The sequence below is a fragment of the Cygnus atratus genome, chromosome 10 (genome assembly GCF_013377495.2).
Source record: "Cygnus atratus isolate AKBS03 ecotype Queensland, Australia chromosome 10, CAtr_DNAZoo_HiC_assembly, whole genome shotgun sequence".
Classification (NCBI taxonomy): Eukaryota; Metazoa; Chordata; class Aves; order Anseriformes; family Anatidae; genus Cygnus; species Cygnus atratus.
The window spans coordinates 1248414-1271788 of record NC_066371.1 but is presented as its reverse complement, the minus strand read 5'-3'; the positions used below and the strand labels follow the sequence as shown (position 1 = coordinate 1271788).

General features: G+C 43.4%; 1 protein-coding gene across 4 annotated transcripts in view; it reads left to right on the top strand.

Moving 5' to 3' along the window:
- GRM7 (glutamate metabotropic receptor 7) overlaps positions 1-23375 on the top strand; it is a 266715-nt gene that overhangs the window by 158212 nt on the left and 85128 nt on the right. For all 4 annotated transcript variants that reach the window (XM_035546872.2, XM_050712778.1, XM_035546870.2 and 1 more), the window contains exon 5: positions 11176-11316. In XM_035546872.2, coding sequence (XP_035402765.1) covers positions 11176-11316 — 141 coding nt within the window. The remainder of the gene's footprint in view (positions 1-11175; positions 11317-23375) is intronic.

Below are 23375 nucleotides of genomic sequence, written 5' to 3'. Positions count from 1 at the left end.
AATTATCTTGCAACTCGAGAGCCGTTTAAAAGTTTCCTTATGTTCAGACTGCCTTATTTATCTCTGCCAAGGCGTTTCTGCTGGGACAGGTCCTGCAGCCTGTCTGCTGTGCAGGTTCCCCCCTGGCTGCAGGCTGTGCCCACGTCCGGCAGCTCTGCTCTCGCTGACGCTCACCGCTGGGTCGCTGAGGGATGAGGGCCTTTGGTGGCCCCGTGCCAGCCAGAGGAGGTACTGTTGGAAGTGTCTTCGCAGAAGGTCTGCGTGGCTCAAAAGAGACAAGGCTGGGGTTTCCGAGTGCAACCTGTCGGTTTCTTATCAGTAAAACGAGCAGACCAGAGCCAAGCCCTGGTGGAGGGCACTTGCCAGGTAGCTGTTACCACTCCGCGTGTGTAGCCAGAACCCAAACCTGGCTGCTGAACCTAGGGGTGGTGTGGTCCTGTGAGAGGAGGGGAAAAACAGCAGAGGTGATCAAAGGATGAGGAACGGGTGCCTAGAGGATGTTCTGTTCCTGGAATATTTAAATCAAAGTGGAAAGTCTTTCTCTTTTCCCTGAAATATGTTCGGTGTCTCAATTACAAGTGACTGGGGGCGATGCAGTTGTTTCCGTGTGGGCCTGCGTGGTCTCGAGGGTGGCGAGGCTGGGCTGCGTGATCGCACCAAGTCCCCGGGCTGCGGAAACCTGAATTGTTTTTGTTTGTCTTTTTACGTGTCAGGCTGAGCACTTGGTTTTGATAGCACCTTGTAGTTTGACATGATGAGTGCGCACAGCTGGAGTGAATGCTGGAACTGTGTGTTAGCAATATCAGCTGAGGGGGCGGGAGGGAGGGAGGGAGCGAATAGTTGTTACACTGCGCTGTCTCCGGTCTTGGTGTGCTCTAGCTGCATGGCAGTATTAAAACCTTCCTACAGTTAAGAAGTCATTTGTCAAAAATAAGCAAATCTTTTTTCTTTCTGAAGACTTTTCAAAAAAAAAAAAAAAAAGGGGGGGGGGTGGGGAAGGGGAGGAAGGAGAGTATACAGTGGAGATGTCAAGTAATATTTTGGGGGGGATTATTATCTCAAGGGGAACTTGAAAATAAGACTGCTAGTGTATATAGTAGTTTAAAACAAGACTTGGTGGTTATGTACAGCCAGTTGTTCTCCATCTCTTGGTTGCTCTGCATAGGTAAGCACTGCTGGGGCTGCTCGCACTTGCAAATGCTGCCACGTATGCTGTGTAAATAGTGTTTCTGCGGGAAAAATGTATCATGTTAAACAGCAATCTGAAGGAATGCTGTTACTTTCACCCAACCAGTGTTACCATGTCAACAGCTTTTTTTTTTTAAACAAAGCAGCCCTCAGTGTCTGGTTTGTGTGTGTGAGTACAGCTCTGTGTGCACACGTGTGTTTGAGGACACACGGATATGTTTGCATGTGGGGTGACTGTCCCCGTGGGTACGACGACGCCAGCTACACGCACACAAATACAGAGAGCAGACCCTGTGTGGGGGAGGAACTGCAGGCGGTGCAGGTGAGCAGTGTCTGACAGCCGGGAAGCGCTGGGGCAAGGCCTCGCCTGAGCAGAGGCCTGGCCATGCTGGAGGCACCTCAACCCCGTCGGCACCGCTCATGCCCCACCGTGGGCAGGAGAGGATGGGCTGTTTGTTTGTGATCCCATTTTGCTTGTTGGAAGGTGCCCCAGGACAGTGGAAACTGGCCCTTGTGCAGCATCGCTGCCAGGCCTGTGCCCCCCCAAGCAGAGGCCCCATGCTCACCGTGCATGAGCCGACTTTCATGCCTTGTCATTAATTTTAACCTGCTGGTTGTGTTTAAGGGTTACTCTGGTTGCTGCATCACAGTGTGGAAGGATGCATGAATTTTTATCCATATTTTAAATTATGCAAGCAGACGACTTGAGTTTAAATGCTTTTAAGGATATGCACTGTGCATTTTGTCTGCTGCTGCTGTCAAAGGGGAGAAAAGCACTCTCACATGTTCTGCATTTAGACCTTCTGTATCTCTCTGATTTCACTGCTCTACATTATTAAAATGAAACGGGCCGTCTGCGGAGCGGCTTCTCGCGTTTAGTGGAAAGGGATGGGAAGGAGGAACCCAGAAAAGTGCTGGGAAGAATACATCAGTGCAGACAAGGGAGTTTAGTTAGGCACCTAATTGCAAACGAAAAATTGAAATAACAGCTTAGACTTTAGGGGTAACTATTAGTACTAAGAGAATAGGATCTGCTTTGGGATCTGCATGGGATCTCCCCCATGGCCAGACTCACCACTGCTTTGCTCCGTGCCCTGGCTGAGCCCGTTTCACTCCACTGGAGTTCTGCTGCTGCCAGAGGAGATCAGTGCAAAAGGTGATCTACCTTCCAGCAGCAGGAAGCAACAGATAATTTCAGGAAGACTGGGTATGAAGGTGAGAGGAGAAGGTGGCTATTGACTCATTGCCTTGTGATATATTTTTTTTTATAAAAAAGGCATTTTAACTAATCTTCAGGTGTGAGGAAAAGAGTACTTCCATGATAAGGTCCTTGCAAGACAAATATCTCATTTCCAATAAATGGGCAGGAAGATATGGTGAATTACTGGGAGGCATTCAGCTTTTGGATGTATTCTTAAAGCTGTTAGGTTTGGCCTGAATCTGATGATAGTCTTTACAGCAGGCACAGATCCTCACTCGCAAGAGAGGGCTTATGTGACTCTGCACATTGCACTTCATAAAAAGAATTATTCATTCCAGCAGCAGGAGTCATTTGAATAAGAAGTGGAGTATTCAGCTGAAAGGAGAGCACAGTGTACATAAAGCAGCCTGGGTGACTTATACAGGTGTCGACTTAGAATGTCCCTCTGTGGCTTAAAATGCAAAAATCTTGTGCATTATGAAGCCTGCAGTTGTTTGGGGGAAGAGGGCACAAGCCTTCTTCATCTTCTGCCCTGTAACAACTCTCTCAATGATCTGAGGCATGGATTTGGTCTTTTTCTTCTTATAAAGAAAACAGTGGTTCCTTCGGGTTAAAACATCAGTCTCCTGCTCTGGTAAGGGGATGTGCCATCCTGAGGACCATGGAAGCAAGAGATGGGGATCAGCTCTCTATTGTGTGCGTGTCCGGTGCCTGCTGCAACAGGAAAAGTCACATTCTCAGCTGATATGACAATAAAAATAACAATAGAAGAAGTAAGTTTAGCATTTTCTACTAACTCTTACATTGATATAAATGGGAGCCCTGTGACAGTAAGAAGTGCCTGGAGGCCACAAACTGTAGAATAATGAATAATAATATACTTGTGTATTAACCTTCGTACTACAGTGATGTCCAGACACCACCTGGGTCATGATCTCATTGTCATGGCAGCTGGATAATTTTATAAACGTGATAGCAACGATACTTAGCCAATATACATTTATTTCCATAATAGAGGCTTTATAGCTGAAACTCCTAGCTTTGCCCTAAGGATGGCAAGCTGAATTTCCTTTGTCCATGATGTATATATAGTGTATAAAAAAAAAAAGTCAAACATGACATTAACTAAAATACCCCTTTTCACTGTTTCTATCAGCAACTATTAAAAAGTAAAGCAAATGCAAAGAATTTTTGTCATGAAGGAAGTTAAAAAATTCACTACGCTACGTCCTTTTATCGAGGAAGTTGAGAAAATATCTGTAAACTCAACAGTCCCATAACAGTACATAGTATGTATCTTGGGCAATGTAATAAAATCTGAAAAAAGACTGGCTGCCTTAAAAATTGATCTTATCATTCCATGTCTAATGCTTTTAGTCCAGATTTAATGTTGGTAAATTAAACTATTTTGGCTTGAAGGCTAAAGAAATCAGAAAATTGAGTAGCTGCTTTCAAGTCACTTGGCATCAGTAACCATAGAAAATGGTGATTTACTATCTGGGTAAATAAAATTCGTATAGCTGGCCATCATTAATGTAGACATGCTTTGGACAAAATAGAAAAGAATAAAAATATCATAAACTAATGAAAACTGCTCATGAAATTAGGTCAATATGTTGTATTTGCTCACAAGCCACGTGGGCTGAGAATGAAAACACTTCGGGCACGAGAGAAATGTGGTAGGTCAAACGCTCTGGTTTTATTACTTTCCTTGTTAAATTACAGCCACTACAGCCCATCTACTCTCACAATTGTTGCTGATGCATGAAAGCAGTGCTTCACAGCGTATACCAGTGATGTGGCATGGAGCAGTGGCATAGAAGGCTTATTTGGGAATAATATCGGCTTCCTTCATGCCAATCACGCATTGCCATCATGGATCTCCCCCAAAGCAGCCTGCCCAGCAGTCCCTTTTTGTGATATTGGAAACTGCGTTTGGCTGCTACTGGTTTCACTGGAGCCAGTCCAGCGTTGGATCCCCCATTTCCATCTTGTCCTACGGAGCTGTTTGGTTTTGTCCATGCCTCCCCCTTCGCGGTGGGGGCGAGCAGGACTGCTGTGGAGGGGGCACCTCTCCCTGCTGCCCTCTCAGTATGTGCCTGGTGCAGTCCCCACGATGAGTGCCTCATCTGTGAACCTGTCTTTCTCCCCCCTGCCCCTGCATGCAGCTGGCCGTGGAAAACCGCATCATTCATCCCAAAGCCTGGTTTAGCCTCCAAAGCACGTATAATTCCCTCAACCATCTCTGCCAGGGAAGCGGAGCATTATGCTTTCAGGCAGAAAATGGGCAGCACGTAGTAACATCAGATGGAAGGAGAGATGAGAGATTAATGTTAGAAATAAATCACTTGGGGTTTCTTGGTGTAAAAAGCAGCCACAAGTCAGCAAGCCTCGTTTTCCAGTCGAGAACAAGCCGCGGCTCTCAGCATCGCCAGCTCCTTGGCGCGGTGCCGTCCGTCTTCCTTAGCAGTGCCCTGGTCCTGGAGGACCTAGGGAGTGTTTCTGAGAACTGCTGGGGAGGTTGGGTCATTTCCTCGGAAGGCTCCGTGCTGTGCTGCTGTGTTCATATTGGATTACTAACCGTGAGCAGCACAGAAAAAAAAATCAGATAACACTTGACGTGCGGAGCCTAGTTACAGTGAGCTCTGGGATGAGACCCCTGTCTTCCCGTGGGAACTTCTGGTTTTGGTCACTGACGTGCTGCTGCTCATTCTTGTCCTGATCAATATGTGCTCACGTGGGCCCTGAGGGTTCCTCACTGCACTGTGCAGGAGAACACCCGGAGGTGCTCGGGATTTGGGGGCGTTGGAGCCCAGCACAGCTCCAGGTCTCTCTCCCCAGCTGGATGCCCCCAGCCATCCCTCAGGCTGCAGACCTGGTCCCTCTCCCCATGGCCCAAATCTTTTAAAAGCTGTTTCTTCACCATGTAATTAATTTATGTATTAATCCCCCAGGGTAGAAAATAAACCCATTAGGTAGTATCATTTTTCTCTGTGCAAGAATAATGATTTAATAAAATCACAGGGATTTAAAGTAATGAGACTTAGTTTCATTTGTAAAATCTCTTAAAATAACTATCTATATCTCTTAGAGGTATTTGCTGAAAAAGTAGTTTTCTTAAGTATGATATATGGGCAACATTGGGAAATCACTAAATCTTGCCACACGAGTGTAATACTTGGCCGTGTACAAAAGTAAGAAGCGATTATTCATACTTTTTACATTTAAGCATGCAGCTTTCTAGGTTGGGTCATCTAATTCTCTGAGCCCCTGAACCCAAACTCGTAGTTTGTATTCAGCATTGTGCATTTAAGTTGCCTTATAAGCTTCGGTTCAAATAGGTTAAGCTTGAGCACATGCTTGAAGTCTACAGAGAACATATTTGTGTTTCAATTTTCATGGTTTCTGAATCATATTAATTAGCATTTAGAATTAAGTGTGCATTTACGATGTCCCTCCGATTCTAAACCATCGGCTCTGGTGGGATTGGTTGTGTTCATAGTACGTAGTACTGGGTGCTGGAATAAACTGCGCAGCCAGAAGAGCGCTCTGAGGGTTCCAGGGCTCTGCTCTGGGGGCTGGGAACGGGGACAAGAGAAGAAGTTACCAACAAAATGCAGAGTTTCTAAGACAGCAGTTTTATCACCTGTTTGGTGCATAATATTTATATCATTTATAATTTCTGCTTGAAGGAAGTCAGTCGTGTAATTAGCCAGAGCAAATGTGCTGGCAAAGTGATGCACGAGGTGCTGGAGAGATAAGAGGCAGAAATCCTTCCGACACAGCAGGAGTGGCGGTGTGTGGTCCCGCTGGGTGCAGGGGGCTGCGGGAGGCTGGGTGCCACGCGTGGGAGGCCCGTGGCCAGTGGAAGCTTGGTCTTTGGATGGAAAAATGCACCAGGAATTGCTTGGTAGCCCAACGGCATTTGAAATGGTTCGTATCCAGCAAGCTGAAGAAAATGAAATTGGACTTGGTGTTGACATGAAAGTTGTCACCATACTTAAATGGAAGAAGCTGTTGATTGCTGTGATGGACAGGAATGAGTTACCATAGTCCTAGCTATCAAATAAACCCATGGTAAATAAATCCGTACGTGCTATCTTACAGTAATTACATGGCATAGTTCTCTCCCTAGTTCCACCATAACTTTATGATTAGTGTTCAAAATACAATCATAATGAACACAGACTGTTCGTTAATAGAAATATGAGTCAAGGAACTCATCATGGGATTTGTGATGTTTAATTATAATCCATGACAAGGTTGGTTGCAAGGCAGCAATATCACCACCCTGGCAAATGATCAGCAAAGGCTTCTGAGAACTGAATACTTGGGTTTTGCTTACTTATTAGACATGTATCTAATGGAAAGTTTATAAATAGTAAGATTTTCAAATTATCCTATTTCCACTTAGACTTTTTTTTTCAATTAGGTTTCTTAAAATTGTATTAAAGTATATCTAGCACAATTACCCTTCCAAAAGTAACAGTGGAAAAACAGAAATGGCAGTGATTGCTGTCTCAAGGCACAGAGCAATGAGCGTGGTGTGTGTTCAATTCAGACAGTGGATTTCAGACAGCAATAATAACTTTGATAGCTTTCTTGTGAATGATATAGGGATTAAAAAAATAAAAATAAAAATCTAGGAGCAGAGGTATTCCACTGAGCATTCTGTACCAACCTGTAAATGAATCAAGGAAATCTCGTCTGCTGGAAATTGACAGTGTTCAGTTATTTCGGTGGTGATGCACAGGTTTACACCAGATGATGTTAAACACTGTAGCTTTATGCTCTGGTTTGTTGTACCCAGCTGCGCACGTGCCTGCACTTTGTGTAATGCCAGGTGATGCCCTCTGGAGGTCCCGCTCCGGTTGTGTGGCAGCAGCACTGTGACCTGCGCTGCAGCCAGCTGTGCCAGGAACAGAAATGGGTGCCCGCTGTTCCTCCCAGTAAGGAATGAACAGAAATTTGCCCTGCTGCTTAACTTCATCCCTCTGTCAGTCACTTGCCTGCTCGGCTTGATCAATAGAAAATAATGATAAAAAATGTTGACTGTCTAATAGGGATCTGTCTCCCTTCTTGAGAATGGGGTGGGATCATTAAAAAATCAATGAGAATGTTATTATTTGTTATTAAATCTGTAAAGGTTTGGAGTAATTCTCATGGAATTCTATTACAGTTTTATCAAGACACATTGATTTTATCTTATTAAGCTGTAGAGCACTTCTCCCAGAGGTCACTTACTTTGGCACATTGGTAAAGTGTATTGTTTCTCTTTCTGAACTGTATATATTGCAGATCTTATGACTGAATATCCCCTTTAAAATGCCCATTTAATTAGGAGTAAAACTAAGACACGCAGGTTTACAGGAAAACAGGTTTGGCTGGCAGGTACCAAAAGAAAATGTAGGGAATTCTCGTAGCTCTTGACTCATCCACGTGGCTGTTTTCCTTAGGGTGCTTTAGCTCAGAAGTGCGGGAATTGTGCCGCCCTTTCTGGAGGCAGTGCGTAGAAACACTGCTAAGTGTCAAGAATTTGTCATTAACTCAGAGGAACAGCCGCAGCAGGACAGTTTTGGTACGGGCTTTCCTTAAAAGCTGGGAGGCCCAGGTTAGGCACCTGCCTCGGAGTAAACACCCAGGCGGAGAGGGTGTGAGCTCTCTGCTCTCCCAGGCTGGCTGCCGTCCTGCAGCTGCTTCCAGCGTGACCCTGGCAGGCTTTCATTCCAAGCTGCGAGAACAAGGCTAAGGGCAAGGCAGCCACGCCGAGTACATGGAGATGACACACGCAGGTACCGTTCAAACTGCTTTCAGCCTGTTTCTGGAAGATCCCAATATTTATTTTTTTTTTATTTCTTTTTAGTAGACATAGAAAAATATGTATTCTGACTGGGTCTGTAGTACACCCAGCTAACACAAGGAGACAGGCTGACCCCACTCCTAATCTTCTTTCTTGTTTGAAAACATCTGTTTACATGCTGGCTATTTTTATCCCATACTGGATGGGTTGCTATGCTAATTTGATGAAGCCATATGTTTTTCCTCTGACTCCATTTCAGTGTGTGGGGTGCCAGATTGAGTCAATTTACCCACCTATTTCAGAGAAATAAATTGTTGGCTGTGGTGTGAGGAACTTTTCCTCTTTCAATAGAATATGTATTTACTGTAACTTCTAACTGCAAAATCAAAAGAAACGGAGATAGTTTAGTACCTGTAATGCTTGGTGTTTGTGTTTCCACCCTCTTCTGCAATGCTAGTGCAAACTGCAAAGCTAAGTGAAGAGACAAAACGTAAATTCTGAGATTTGCCTCTTCAGTGGATTTGCTCTTTTTAGGATGTCAGATAACTTACTCCGGGCATCTCAGTGTGCAACCAGTGTAGTGATCTTCTTTGTACGTGTTTCAGATTGTCATAGCCTGAATGCTTCAACAACCATCGTCATACAATTCAGAACTGTCTTGTAACCTGAACTTGAAATCTGGTTGCAGTTCTGGAAGGTTGCATTCAAAATTTAGGAAAATAAGTTATGCTGTGAAGACTGGAGGCTGTAGTACAGCATTGCTTGAACAGGAATGTATTCGTTTTGAGCTAAACATCCCTGCTGTAGCACAGGACTGAAGTGACTACAAGGGGTTATACCTCTGTCTGAAAGACAGCATCTTCACTTGTGTTTTCCCCCTTGCAAAATGCTGTAGCGCTGGTGTTTTAATATTTATTGAGAGTGAAGAATGGCCTCGTGTGAGCACCATCCCGTTTTTTTTCCTCATTTCCTGCTATGGGCATGGACTTCTCTACTATACGCGTCGAGGCACTATTATCTTGCTTTGCATGGAACATTACACAGCGATTTCAGCTACAAGGAGCCTGTACCCTGGCTGTGGGGTGGAACAACAGTTGTCTGCTTTTCTGGTACCTCTAATGCAAAGGTGATAAGCCTTTTCCATGCTATGTGCCAAAACCACTTGTCTGCGTCACACGTGTACTGCTCTTCCTTCTGAATACGCTAGAGAATGTAACTTCTGTTGGCTACAAAAGGAAGAAGAGATGTTGTGTGTGGATGTGTGCACACGCACTGCTTTATCTGTCCCCATGTAAATATTTTCTTTGCCAAACAGACAAGCAAAACCAAAAGTATATTGGTATAATAAGTAAATAAATAAAAATAAATTTAAAAAGGGGGATCGAAGCACGATTTCACTCGGATGCCAGGCAGCTGGGAGCCTGAGGCACGCCGTGCTGTTTAGCTTGGCCGGAGCCTCCAGAGCGCGGGCGCTGCTGTCCGGGAGCAGGCAGCGATGCCTCTGCACGCCCTGTGTGCGCTCAGGGGAGCTCTGCTCACTGCAGTACAAAGGCCAGATTTCTGGCGTCGTGCTGGTACTTAGGATATCTGCCTATTGATTTGCAAGTATTTGCATGCACAAGGATTCCTGCAGGCTCCAAGGAGTTATCTCGACTTTGAAAGAGAATGGCTGATAGAAGAGTGCTTAAATACAGCAGCGGAGCAGCAGTGCCCCAGGTAGTTAGTGATGCGCTGTTCCTTTTAGTCTAAATTACCATTGCTTATTGGGAAAGCAAATGTTTATCTTGGAGTTTTTTATTGTGAGGAAAAATCTGTTAAAATCAGCGTGATCTTTGAAAAGTATTGTCTGGACTGTTAAAGAATATTGGGCTTGGTTTGAAACTATAGAATGTGAAAACTTGAAAGAGGATATTCCTTCACCATGGCAGCTCAAATGAGTTACCAGTACTTAACGATCCGTATAACGTTATAGTACAGTTCTACTCTTTTTTTCCCCCTCCTGGCTTGTAAGCCTTTGGATATTCATCAAAGAAAATATATGTAGAGAAAAAAGAAAAAGATATACAGAGGAAGAAAAGAAGATAAACACGTGTATGGACATATAGGTGTGTGTATTCTTATCTATATTGTATCTATATTTATATTTTTATGAAAAAATGTCAAAGTAAAATACTTTTTTTTTTCCTGGCAAGTTATTGAGGTGCTAAACAGAGAGAATATACGTAAGATTCACGTGACAATTATGAACTAGCTGATGCTACACAGCTATACAATATTTTCTTTCAGAGAATACAGAGCACTACGCACTTAAAAACAAAACAAAACAACCCCTCAGGGGTTCTGTTCCTCTCTACGTTGCTTCAGTAATGACCTGACTCTTAGAGCTAAGCAAGGAAACCTCCCCCCACCCCACCCCAACCGATTCGGGATGTCGAAGTGCCTGGTAAATGCCGACGCTTCACAGTCACCTCTTAGAAGTTTCACGCTCTAAGTTTATACCTTTGGAGAGGAAATTAAGAACAAGAAAAATACTAACTCAAAACCAGCAAGTTGTACGGATAATGGCCAATTGAGTGAGATGAAGCTGCGTTCTCAGGGGGTCTGGAGAGGTTAATTATAAAATTACAGTTGTATTGAGCTCAGTCAAGTATCAGCTGCACCATATCATTTATCTTCATTTCTTATCTGTATATACCTAATCCATGCTTTTTGCTTATAATTTTCTTTTAAATATTAATCTCTTCTATATATATTTTACCTAGTTTTATATCTCTCAGTTAGTAGCAGAGTAATTTCCTTACAAGGTGCAGTTGATGAGATAAAATGTGCAAGTGATTTCCTTTCTCTCCACGGCCATCTCACGTGGATAGAGCTGCGAATGCGTGCCGGATGTCGAAGGAGGTGTGAACAGAGGTTTTGTTTCTCTGGATGCAGTACTTGCAGTGATGCAAGACCTAGCTTGAGGTTTGTCTGTCTCCTTCTCCAGGGTTTGATGCCTACTTCACCTCCCGCACCCTGGAGAACAACCGAAGGAACGTGTGGTTTGCTGAGTACTGGGAGGAGAACTTCAACTGCAAGTTAACGATCAGCGGGTCAAAGAAGGAGGACACCGACCGTAAATGCACAGGTAATTTCACCCTCCTTGTGCTGCAGTGCGTGGGCTGCGTTGGCACGGCCAGTGCAAGGAAGTTCAGTTGCAGACACACTGAAAAAATAGATTGAATGTTTGTAGGTTGTAGAGAAAATAGAACGGCAGCAGCAGCCATGCAGGATAAGAGTAGGTGGAGAGAGACAAAATTTCATTCTTCTTTCCTCCTCCTTCTGGCTTCCCATCTAGCAGGAAAAAATATTTTCCATGGGACCCAGAAGGACTTTTGTTTGAGTGCAGGGTGGTTTGAGGGGGTGTTGGTTTATTTTAGATGGAGAATATTTCCACAGCTTGTGCCTTGTCGTGTGTCTGCAGATCACAAAGTGGCCACCAACTATGTCAAAGCACCTTCTGCTCATGGGTCAGAGGAACGGTGTGCCTTTGGTTCTAACTTCTGGGGGGCAAATGCACCTGTAGGAATGTGTTATTAGCACGGGATGAAATACTTTCATTTTAGGTAGCATAAAATTGTTGATCAGATTTTTGTTCTCAAGGTTACTGGAAAAAATGGGGATTAAATAGTTTTTTTCAGCCTCAGCTCAGTAACAGAGATGATAACAGAGATGATGCACTGTCTGCATTTGTGACTCAAGTTCATCCCTTTTTGTAGCATCTTGTTTGACCTCAGTTATTTTTTGGTGGCTGCCAGATTTATTTATTTATTTATTTTTTTAAAGCCTTTTAAGGTTTTACACGCCATTTGAAATATATTTTCCAGGGATTTCTGTTTCTGATCCTGTGCAGGCTCAGGAATTTATTTTTGTGGTTGCAAAGCTGTCCGGGTACCAGCAGGAGTGATTTCATAACGTGCTTCAGTTCTGATCAGGACAATGTGTTACACTGATGGGGGATGCTGAGTTCGGATAACTGTTTTCAGCTATACCCTGGAAGAATTCTAGGAAGTGTTCCCTGCTACATCTGCAGATGCTGCAAAGTGAACCAATTATCTGGAGAAAACAGGGATGCACCCAGCAGCACCCCAGTTGTGTTAAATGGCACCAGTCCCAGACCCCTGAGGAATGCCACTCGTCACTGGTCTCCACTTGACCACAACTCCGAGCAGCACCATCCAGCCAATTCCTCACCCACTGAGTGGCCCATCCCTCAAATCCGTGTCTCCCCAGTTTAGGGACAAGGATATCGTGCAGGGCAGTGTCAGCTGCTTTGCACAACTGCACGTAGATGATGTTGGTTGCTCTTCCCTTATCCACCCACACTATATTGAATAATTGCGTTGAATTTTGATCAAAGAAAACTAGTTCACAGGAGGATATGTTTTACTTTGATTGAAAACTTTCCATATTTCATATCGTCTGCTTCTGGTTTCAATTCATGGATGGGAGTAGGAGTGTTGCGCATAGAAGCAGTGCGGTTACCACTGGGAATACACTGCCTTTAAATTTAGCGTGTGGAATCTCCCTTCGAAGGCTGGAATTTGACTAAAAATCACTAAAAGATCTTCAGGATGATCTCTCAAAGTTTATATTGCCCTTATTGTTTCTGCCATTATTTTTCTTACAAAAGAAGGCGAGTGACAGCTTGTGCTTTCTGATGTGAACATAAAATGTTGTTCTGCCTTCCCTCGGCTTAGATTTAGCAGAAACATTTATTTTCAATGGGTAACTTAGCCTATTGTGCTGAAATACCACATTATTGCTGGATATTGTGCCAGTGACATGCTCTGACCTGACATCTTCCTTCCCTCTTCTACAAACCGAAGTAAATCATGCATCAGAAAAAGCATTAGCTTTGAATTATATTGCTAGTAGGAGAATCTTAATGTCCCACTGATGTGATAATATTATGAATGATCATCATTATTTTAAAATTTGATTGGTAATTTGTAATGCAGCGAGGTACTAGGCTACAGGCCATCGGTTTCTGACAGCACTTGTGCTGCTGAGCACTGGTGGGAGGCGCGGGAGGCTCCTGCTCCTTATCCAAGCCCTCGCATGTGGCAGGGAGCAGCTGACGGGGACGCACTTGGATGATGAAGAAAAGCCTCTCCAAGAGCACGTCCTGTGGGCAGCTTACCTTTTAACGTTGCAACTTTCTGAAGTATTTCTACAACCAGGACTTTTAAGTTAGTGTCATTTGTATTTATTTAAGCATGAAAAAATTGCTCTGATTGGAATGGATAGACGTAGGATGAGAACATGAAAACATATTTAGCACACTGTACCTTATTTCTAGACAAGATTAAATACAACATATTATTGTAACTAACACTATTTCTAGAAAGTGACTGACTTTGACGTGGTTCAGGGCATGATCCAGAGCTGCTAAGTCGTGCTGATGCCAAGGACGCCTGTATTGTTGTGTGGGTTAATTTCTGTTGGGATGCAGGCCATTTCAAAGCAGCGTGGATGTGTACAACAAACAGCCAAGCCGATCGCTTTTCCCCAAGGAAGAGAGGGATCGATGCTGTGTGAGACAAATCATGCAGCTTTAGCCAGGTGCTGCCGTCTGTGGTTGCCCAGGCCCTGGAGTAGCTGCCTCTGCCCTTGAGGGGCTCTGTGATTTGCTTTTAAGGACACTTCATCAAACTGTACGGGAAGTCTAATGCAACCACTTGGAACAGCACAGTAGTGCCAGGTATTGTTTTTAGACAGTTTGCTCTTTTACTTCTTGCTGCTCCAATAATACTAGGGACATGAAAATGGGTTTTTGTGTATGTGTTGTCACGATCCAGCTTGTATGTAAATTGCAAAGTGGTTATTGAAATCAAATATGCAGTGCAGAATATTTCGGGCCATGGCCCCCTGCCCCTCTGCAGACAGCCGCGCTGTGCCTGCAGGGGGCCACGCAGCGAGCAGGGCGCTCCCTTCTGCAGTGCCATCATCTGCACGGGTGGGTATGGAGAATTTCCTGCTCCAGAGGAAGCACCTGTGCCCACGTATATGCAAAAGAAATGCAAATACTTGGAATAACCATAGGCATCAGCTAGAGACCCTGCATTTTTAATGAACCGCCTCCTTGGCGTAAAATGCTAACAGAAAAGGAAATTGCAACACTTGACTGTTTACACTTATTAAACATAGCTTTTAATTCAGATGGCTTTACACTCAAGGAGACTTAATGAAGTGATATAAGGGTGATGTCACCTTGGATGTCATCTATCAGGATGTAGATTGCTCAGAGAGCTTTTCTAATTATCTGGAAGTGTAATCAGTCTGAAGGCACAGCCCAGATGATGGCTCAAACAATGACTTACTCTAAAGAAAATGCTGGGAGAAAGCTCCCTGCGAGCCGAAGTGACAGAAATTTAGCAAAAGGGTTTGTAAAAGAGAGACTGTAGTTCTTTAGGATTTGGGTTGGAACAGGAAAACGTGCCTCAGAGGGAGCCGGCTCTACCTGCCCGTGCAGCACAGGCGCTGCAGGCGTTTGGACAGGAGCTGTCCCAGGACCGCTGTGGGCTCTCCGTGCATCCTGCGCTGAGCATCCTGCACCTCAGGTGTGAGAGCCTTGGGTGAGCAAATCCATGTGCTGTGCCACACGGGGCGCGGACACCTACACCTGCCCATCCCAGGACGTCTCTGGGGCTGGGGGGAACACCCAGATAGCTTTGGCAAACCATTCAGGTAGCTGTGATTCTGTTTAAACTGGTATCAGTAGCTGGGATTTGTTAATTATTATTATTATTAATTTTGTTGTTGTTGTTGAGGTTAAGGAAGCTTATGGCAATATCCTGTCTCTTTTTTCACCACCAGTCAAGATGGCTTGTACTATGAAGCCATATGTTTGGGAAAGAAAAATAAGGAGAAACAAAGGATATGGCAAATAGCTAAGGATAACAGAACATTATTTATAATTTGATTACAGTAAGTGATCTAGGGCATTAATAGATCGGCAATGTGCAATTTACTGTGGAAAGAAAAATAGTTTTCAAAATGCCATCAAAATTCCCCATCTCAGGAAAAAATAAATTCTCTGAAATGTTTCAAGCAACTTAATGGCATATGGCCAATATCTAAAATTTTTTTTAAACAAACGCCAGGAGCCGTGGTGTGCGTGATTCACTTTTTATGAGATCAGCTTTGTGGTATTCATTAGGATGAACATCTCTTGGACTTCAGGATGGCAAAAGACCTGCATGGTTTGGCGTGCCGTATAAATTGTGTCAGGGAGAGGGGCTAAACTGAGACTGATTTCCACTGGTGGTGTGGAGGGTTGAGAGAGGAGAGGGTGTTTCTCAAGGTTTGGAATGGAAGCGTTATAGAAATGAGTATTTGCTGTCTCTGGGACGCAAGGGTGAAAGCGGAGCCCCGTCAGAAAGCTGCCCGGTGCTGGCAGGCGGCAGCAGGGCTCTTCTCAGCACCGCCTTCCCATCAGCGATACTGCTGCTGGAGAGAAATGGATATCCCTGTGCCTGGGTCCTACGTCAAATACCAGGAGCTCCTCAGGCAGGTTTGGGAGGGTCCATACTAACCGCAACACATTTTTCTTCTGTCCAAGAATCTATGGTTTAAAAAACCTTCTGCCTCTTGAGGGTGGGCTTGACATAAGCCTGCCTTGAAATGCACCTCCAAGGGTGCACAGGACTGAGCAGTTCAGTAAGTTCAGTTATCAGTCAACTTCCTGCGCATCAAGATTTTTGTTTCCTGTAGCTGTGCTTCATAAAGGTGGGAGGAACCTTGTCTCTCTTTGTAAAGCCATGATGGACAAAATGACGTACTTGTAAGTGCTGTGGTTGAGTGACCAAGACTAGAGGTCCAGGCTCTGTTGCTATTCCTCCTGCTATTTTCTTTTTATAGAACGATTTAAAACTATATAAATGTATTTTTTTTTCCAAATATTGGCCAGTGATAATAGATTCTTTTCTGCCTGTGCAGGTCCTTTTATGAATGCTCATCGTTTATAAGAAATCCTGCCTAGGCAGTAGTCCTGGTCTGTACTCTAGTTCTAAGCAGCAGTTCGTCAAGGCACTGACATGCTTTAAGTATTTCTGAAAGGCTGGTGGCTGTGAGTCCTCTATTCAGATCACAAAACAATTGCTCATAGGCCAAATTCTCCCCTCAGGTACCTTTCCCAGTTGCCACAGGACACAGCAGGATTTACACGGCTGTGTCTCAGAGTGGATTTTGTCCCAGGATTTTGTGGTGTGTGATTGATGATGTAGGCAAGAGCAAGAAAGCTTTTGGTTAGCACTTGTTAGAGACATGACTGCATTTTCTCCTCCCAGCTTCAAGGTATGAAACGTGTGTTAATGCACCCGTGTGCGAGGTATATCATATTTCAGTGCAGAAACTGTAAAGATTAAAATTTATTTTCTTTTGCTTGTCCTGCTAGCTATGAATAAGGTTAAAGGGCAGACCAGGATGGAAAATTTATCTTCTCAATTACATCCTGTGTTCTGATGCTGGTAAATAAGTGCTTTAGGTAGTTATTTTTCTGCTTTGCTAGTATGGCCTGCTCTTCCTTTCTCAGGATGCCTGCATAATATTTCCTTGCTACTGAGTGGCTGATTTGTATTTTTGCAACGTTTCCATTGGCAACTTCTGCTGTCTTTTCTTATTTTCTTTCTAATGCTGATTGTCTTTCATGTTATACATGATATTTGTTTTAGGGTCCCTCTTAAACTGCAGTGTTTAAGGGGAGGAGGGGGGGAAATCCAAAACATCTCATAAATGAAACTATGTTCTCCAGTAAACTGCTTCTTATCAAGTCCAGCTCATCTTTGGGTCACTCCTTTGAGTTCTCCGGGCCAATACTGTAGCTCGGAGATAGTGAGACGTACGTGAGGTTGCATGGTCAGGGAAAGTTTGACTTCAATTTGAAACCATGGGTTTCAGTTCTTTGTTCTTGTAACAGGCTGCGTAGCATCTTATTTTGTAAATACTTCAACAGTCTTCAGTGTGTCTAAACATATCAACACTAACACCCATGAGAAAGAAAAATCTTATTTTTTTTCTGAAAAATGTGATGTGCACAAGTTCAGGAGCAAATGAACCACGTTGTGCACTAGTGTGTAAGTTGACTGGCTATTTGCAACTATTTCTAAACAAAATATTTTTCCATACGGTATTAGATTGTCTAAGTATGCATTAAAGCTTAATGACGTATAAACTTTCAATTCAAAAAGTTAATCTCATTTAGCATCATAGTACCTCAAAATATGTATACATGATATTCCTAAAAGAATCCTTCAGCGCTTGATTCAACCAACGTTAAACCAACCTTGAAGAGTTTATTCTTAGGTAAACCAGTTTCATTGTTTTCTAAACTCTATTAGATTTCTGAAATATATTTCTTAGAAATGCTTATATTTCTGGGGCTTCGAGATGATTTGACAGCAAAGCCCTGTGATTCAATGACTCTACCCTTGCTATTTACATACATTCATTCATTTGCAAACTGTATTTTTACTCAGGTGCTTAAATATAAAGATAGCTCCAATGTCAGCGTTCTTATATTTAAGCAGTGCTTTTTCTATACATTTACTTGATCCCTGATTTCACTGGCAATTATTGCTGCATGGAGATTTCTTCATTTGCACATTAGCAAGTTAAAGCTGTGAAGTGTTTGTAACTTACATCACTGGTGGCTAGCCCCGTGCTGATTTTTTATGACTGTAGTACTTCAGCACTGAGTATAAATGACACCTACTGCAGATGTTTTAATAGGAATGCTGAATGCACAGAAACATCTTGAGTAAGAAAGGTCAGTTTTCTAATCTAAAATCTATTCTCTTAGATACACATACACACCTGAGAACAGAACTGTTACAGTGGGCTGAATCAGTGTAATTGAGAAAAAGTCATGATCTGACAGATGGAAGTGGATGTAGCTTCACAAAACTCATCGCATGAAGTCTGTCTGCATACTGCTGCAGACTAGGGCTTGGCAGAGAAGCAGGCCTCCTAGCCTGGCCTCTGTGGCCCCAGCGACCCCAGCAGTAGCCTCCACTGCTGCTGAGGTTTTGTCTGCCTTCAGGCCCCAGCCAGTTCCAAGGTTTTTATGATATTGAGGGATAAGCATCGTTTCAAACACATAAAATTAAAGATTTCACTAGTCCCTATGTAATGAATCCTTATTATGCTCCTTATAACGTGATGATGTTATTTCTGCTGTTGGGATAGCCACGTTTCAGGTGGTGCTGCTGTGCTGTGCTCTTTTTGGGTTTTGCTTATGAGTGAAGTCCAGTTACAGCACAGGACTTTTCTATTGTTGTTATCCTAGTAAGGAATGCATTGCAAGGCACTGAGAGAGCCGGGTTTCCTATTTTTGATTAGTGAGTATTAGCTGTGTAGGCATAGTTAAAGCTGGCTACATCTGCTTTTGGTGGGTTTTGGTGACATAGAGTCACTAAGTACAGTTGTATCTCTCTTTGTATATCTTATTTCTTGGCAATGTCTGACAGCAGGTCAAGCGTGTACCAAATCAACAGAACCTCCACGCATTCCAGTTATAAAAGTCATCCCTGCTTGTTATCGGCACAGAGTAACTGGTCTGATTTCCACGTGTTACCTCTCCCTGTCAGAGCTGCATGAGGCAGCAGAGCTGTGTGGACCTGGAACATTACAGAGGAGGAGCTGGAGACGTGGCAATAAGGCACCAATGGGGTGCACCAGCACAAAGGAGGTTGCTCTCTTGTCCGGGGCTGTGCTGCTGCCTGGACCCTCCCTTCTGCCAGCTCACCATCGCCAGCAGGAGAAGATGTTTAGGCTGACGTTTTCTCCTATCACAGCAAGACGTTGTTCAGTTAGAAGTAGAAACTTGAAAGTTCATCTGCTTTCCCCAGCAAACTCCATGAGGATTGAATTGATGGTGTTGAGATAAAGGCTTTTGTCTATAATGAGATCTTCTGAATTAGGATGGGCTGGATAGATGACTGTAACTACATAGCAGTATTATTCGATCTTGTATTTCTTCGTAAAAAGACAATACATGGATTATATTGCAAAGAGTCCTGATTGTCATACTCCTCATGTTTAAATTACAATATTTACTCTAGCATATTGTTAGCTTTTCTCAAGCTCTAGTATTCAGCTACTTTCAAATAAAGATCTTATTTGGAGAAGCCTCAAGATTTTACAGCTCCTGTGTGTACAACAGCGCCTGTGCCGCGTGCGAATACCAGAGGAGTAATAGCTCTGATCCTGTTCTGGAGAGCCCTGGGTGTACGTACTTGTCTGTTAAGATGGATCTGCTTGCTCAGTGCTGTTGTGCCTGTTTCTGGAGAGGCACAAGCGCAGCAGCAGCAGCTGCACAGGCTGAGCTCTCTGCACCGAAGCTTCAGTGCCATTAGGCAACAGCACGTATGGGCACATACAGCTACGGCCTGGTCCTTCAGGTGCTGCAGCACGGCCGTCCCTTCGCTCACAGGCCTCAGGTTCCCAAGGCTGCTAAATGTGCTGTCGTGTGAAGAGTGCGTGTTTTTCTGCCAGCACTGAGCCAGCTGCTGAATTCTCAATTGTACAAGTAATGGCTGCTCGCTCAACGCTGCGAGCTTTCTGCAACCTTTAACTTCCATCTCTTGTTAATGATGACTATCACCAGGTTCTCAGCAGTATTATTATGTAAGTTCCTTTGAGAACGCGTTTAATCCTCCAGAAACCGAGCCGATGCCTGCATTCATCTGATATAAGCACTGAAGAATTGGGATTTTGATGTCTGTTCTTTGTATGAATTATATGTCATAAAAAATTGTCCTTGCAATGCTATTTACGCTTCACATCGTATCCCCTATATTATGTGAGTATCAGTGATGTGAAGGAGAAATGCTGAGGATAACGTGAAAAACCAAGCTCTCATCTCACTTCCTGCCCAAGGAAGTGTTAAGCCTTGCATTTGTGGTGATGCAAAAAGTACGACCAGGAGTTCCTAAACCTGCATTTCATTTCTGTCATCTGAAGGAGATTGTGTGAGAGGACTTCTTCATCGCTGTGTTCTTGCTGCTCTGTTGTTCCCCTCCCCCGCTTTGTTGCAGTATTTTTCTCTTGTGAAGATTTGCCTGAAGCAGGAGACCTAGCTGCTCAGTCTCTTAGGAATCACGATGATGAGCACTTGAGACTCTAGTGGGAAGTGAGGTTAAATTATTTGTCATCACCTTCAAACAGATCTTTTGGAAGCAAAAAATGCTCATGTCAATAAATTGCTTTTGTGTTTCTTCCTTCTCCTGACATCCCAAGGTACTTCATTTCAAATCCGTGGTACAAAAGTGCATTCTCTTGAAATCACTTCGTGTGCATGTGTCTCAGGTGTCAGCTACTTCATTGTTGAAGAAAATAATGTTATTGTGTGGGTCCTGAAGATCACAAAGTTAGCGTGTTGGGTTTTTTTTAAGCATCCTTTAAGGAACAGGGGCACATAAGAAAGAACAGAAGACTTGCACATCACAGTGCAAATGGACTTTGTTTCCTCTCTGTGCTGTTTGATGTCTTCTGATCACGAGTCGTCGCTCTGTTTCTTGCTGCACCCAACGCCCGAGTTCATCGGTGCTGAAGCTGCTGGTATGGCTGCTTTTGTCTGCAAGAAGCTAATGGCTAATGTGGATTTCTTCCTCTTCCAGGAATAATTAATAATTGAATTTGCTTACAGTCATATACACAGCAGCTATTCCTAAAGCACGTGGTGTAACTTTTTGCTTGGCTTCTGCAGATAAACCCAAGACAGCAAATTACTTGCCAAAATAATGCTGAAGTTGGAAAATTAAATGTTAAAATTGTGCCTATCCTGTTTGAGAGCGGACCTTGGGCCTGATTTGCTGCTCGCCGCCTTACTGTGATGTTAGTTTGGTGTGAACTAGAGGAAACACTAGAAAGCCCATTAATTTGGATTTTTTTTTAGTAATAAAGCCTGAAGGCTATTTGACATGTAAAACATGGCTATTGAGTTGAAGGTGTTTTTGTTTTGTTTTTTGATTTTTTGCTAGATCAAATTTAGGCCAAACTAATTGCAGTGAAGACCTTTTCTTTAAAACGTAACTCAGTCTGTGCTTGTAAGAACGATAGTAAACTCTTTTTCATGTAAGTTCTCTAATTGTATAAAGAAATTCATGCTTGCCTTTCTGGGTGGGTAGTTGTGTTTGACTCCCTAACTGGACTGTACACAAATCCTGGATGTTTAATACTCAGTGAAAAGGCTATTTTCAGTAGAGACGATTCTTGTTACTGGAAATTCAGTTAAAAGTTTCAAATCTAGTTAATTTCTTTTATTTTTGTGCTTTGAAATTGTTAATGTAGCTTTTTTTTTTTTTAAGTGCATCTTGCTCAGGTTTCTTGTACAGTTACCTTCACTGTTAAAGGTTTTCTTTCTGCTGTGTATTCAGCTGTGCTTCTGGAACTTAATATGCCTAATCAGTATTGTTTGTGTGCAGAATTTAAATCCTAGATTCTCTTCCCTTGGCATGCATTTCTGTTGCATTGCTAATTCGGTTATGTAGCTGAGCTGAAACCACTTAAAAGCATTTTGCTTGTCAGGGCCTGGAAATGTAATAAGGTCTGTAATCAATGAGAGGGGAGTCAAATAATGAAAAGGACAGTATGTGAATCTTCACAGTCTGGAAGCTCTCGCCCTGCTGAATTATTTGCAGTATTTCAATGTTTCTAGCATTGTAGTTGAAATTTAAAATTAAAGGGCTTTGGTAGAGGGAATGTCAACCCAAATTGCTAGGTTGATAGTACGAGATTTCAGTGCTGCAGTATGGTAATTAGGGAGCGAACCTATGAATGTGAAAAGGTGTAGATAATTAAACGTGTTCATATAGGGGATTATATTTTTGCTCACTTTCAGCCACATCGCTCTTGTGGACAGGCTTAGGTATTTCTTGTGCTTGTAGCACCTCTGTAAGAAGGTGGTGATCTCTGTTTGTTAATAATTCTGGCCCACCACCAGAATTCTGGCCCACCACCACTACATTCAAAGAAGGAAAAAAGGATTGTTGGGACTGATGGGTTTTTGGCGATGTAGGTCAGTTCCTTTTTGGGTGTCTAGTCCTTCAGTGAATCCAGGACAGGAAGCCTTGCTGGAGAGGACGTGAGCTGCTGCCTGGTGCTGGCTGTGTGGGAGCACAGCACTGCTCTGCGGGGAGGTGCTGGGGATGCAAGGCTCTGCTCCAGTAAAGCTGTAGTTCGGTAGCATGGGAGGGAGAGATGCAGACATACTAGCAGCAACAGGAAAATGGGCTTCTTGCCTCTGCTGAAATCATTAGTTCTCAGTCATTAACAACTTGATTTCCTTTTCTTATTGGTATCAATCAGCTAATTTAAATTCACTGGTCCCTATTTCTAATTAAGGATGTTACAATGGCATCTTTCCCATTTCTATCCCCCAAGTGAACATTTACTTTGAAAATCCCTAAAATATTTGCAAGATGATTCTGAGGGCAGTTTCTTAGTGCTGCTGGCAGTGCCCAGGCCTGCCGGTACTGCGGGAGGGAGATCAAGGCTGATGTGAGGTTGGAAAGTGTCATGCTGCAGGTGGAACAAGTGGGCTGCAGTGCCCACGTGGACAATAATAGATTGCACTTCTGCTGCTTTCATTGATGCAGCTCAGAACACTTAATGAGCAGTAATTATGTTTCACAAAACCCTGGTGAGATAGGTAAGTATAATCACATGTTTGGCAGCTGGACAGATTGATCTATGCTGGTGTTACTCAGCCAAGGTAAGATGAGGTGCTAGTGGACAATTCAGAAGAAAAAAGTCACAATTCTTAACCCATTGTGAATTGTTTTACATGCTGAAAATACTGTTTGGTTTGCTAATTAATTGCAGAGGCACCCAGTTATCTGCTCCTACTACAATAAAAACAAGAAAGCTGCCTTATCGCCTGGCCTTACCATCACACTATCAGGTGATGCTTTCATCTCAAGTCTGAGAGTGAAGGTTTTGGGCACAAACATCTTACTTAAAGTACGACATTCACCTTTGTCACTGCTATCGAGTTTTTTTGGGTCTCTGTGGTTTAATTTCTGCATTCCCATGTTCCATCTGCAAAATGCTTCCCCTCTCTCAGGCTTTTTATGCACTGGCCCATTGGATGAGAAGATTGCTGAGGCTGAGGGTTTGTACTTTCTATCACTCTGGGTGCTGCGG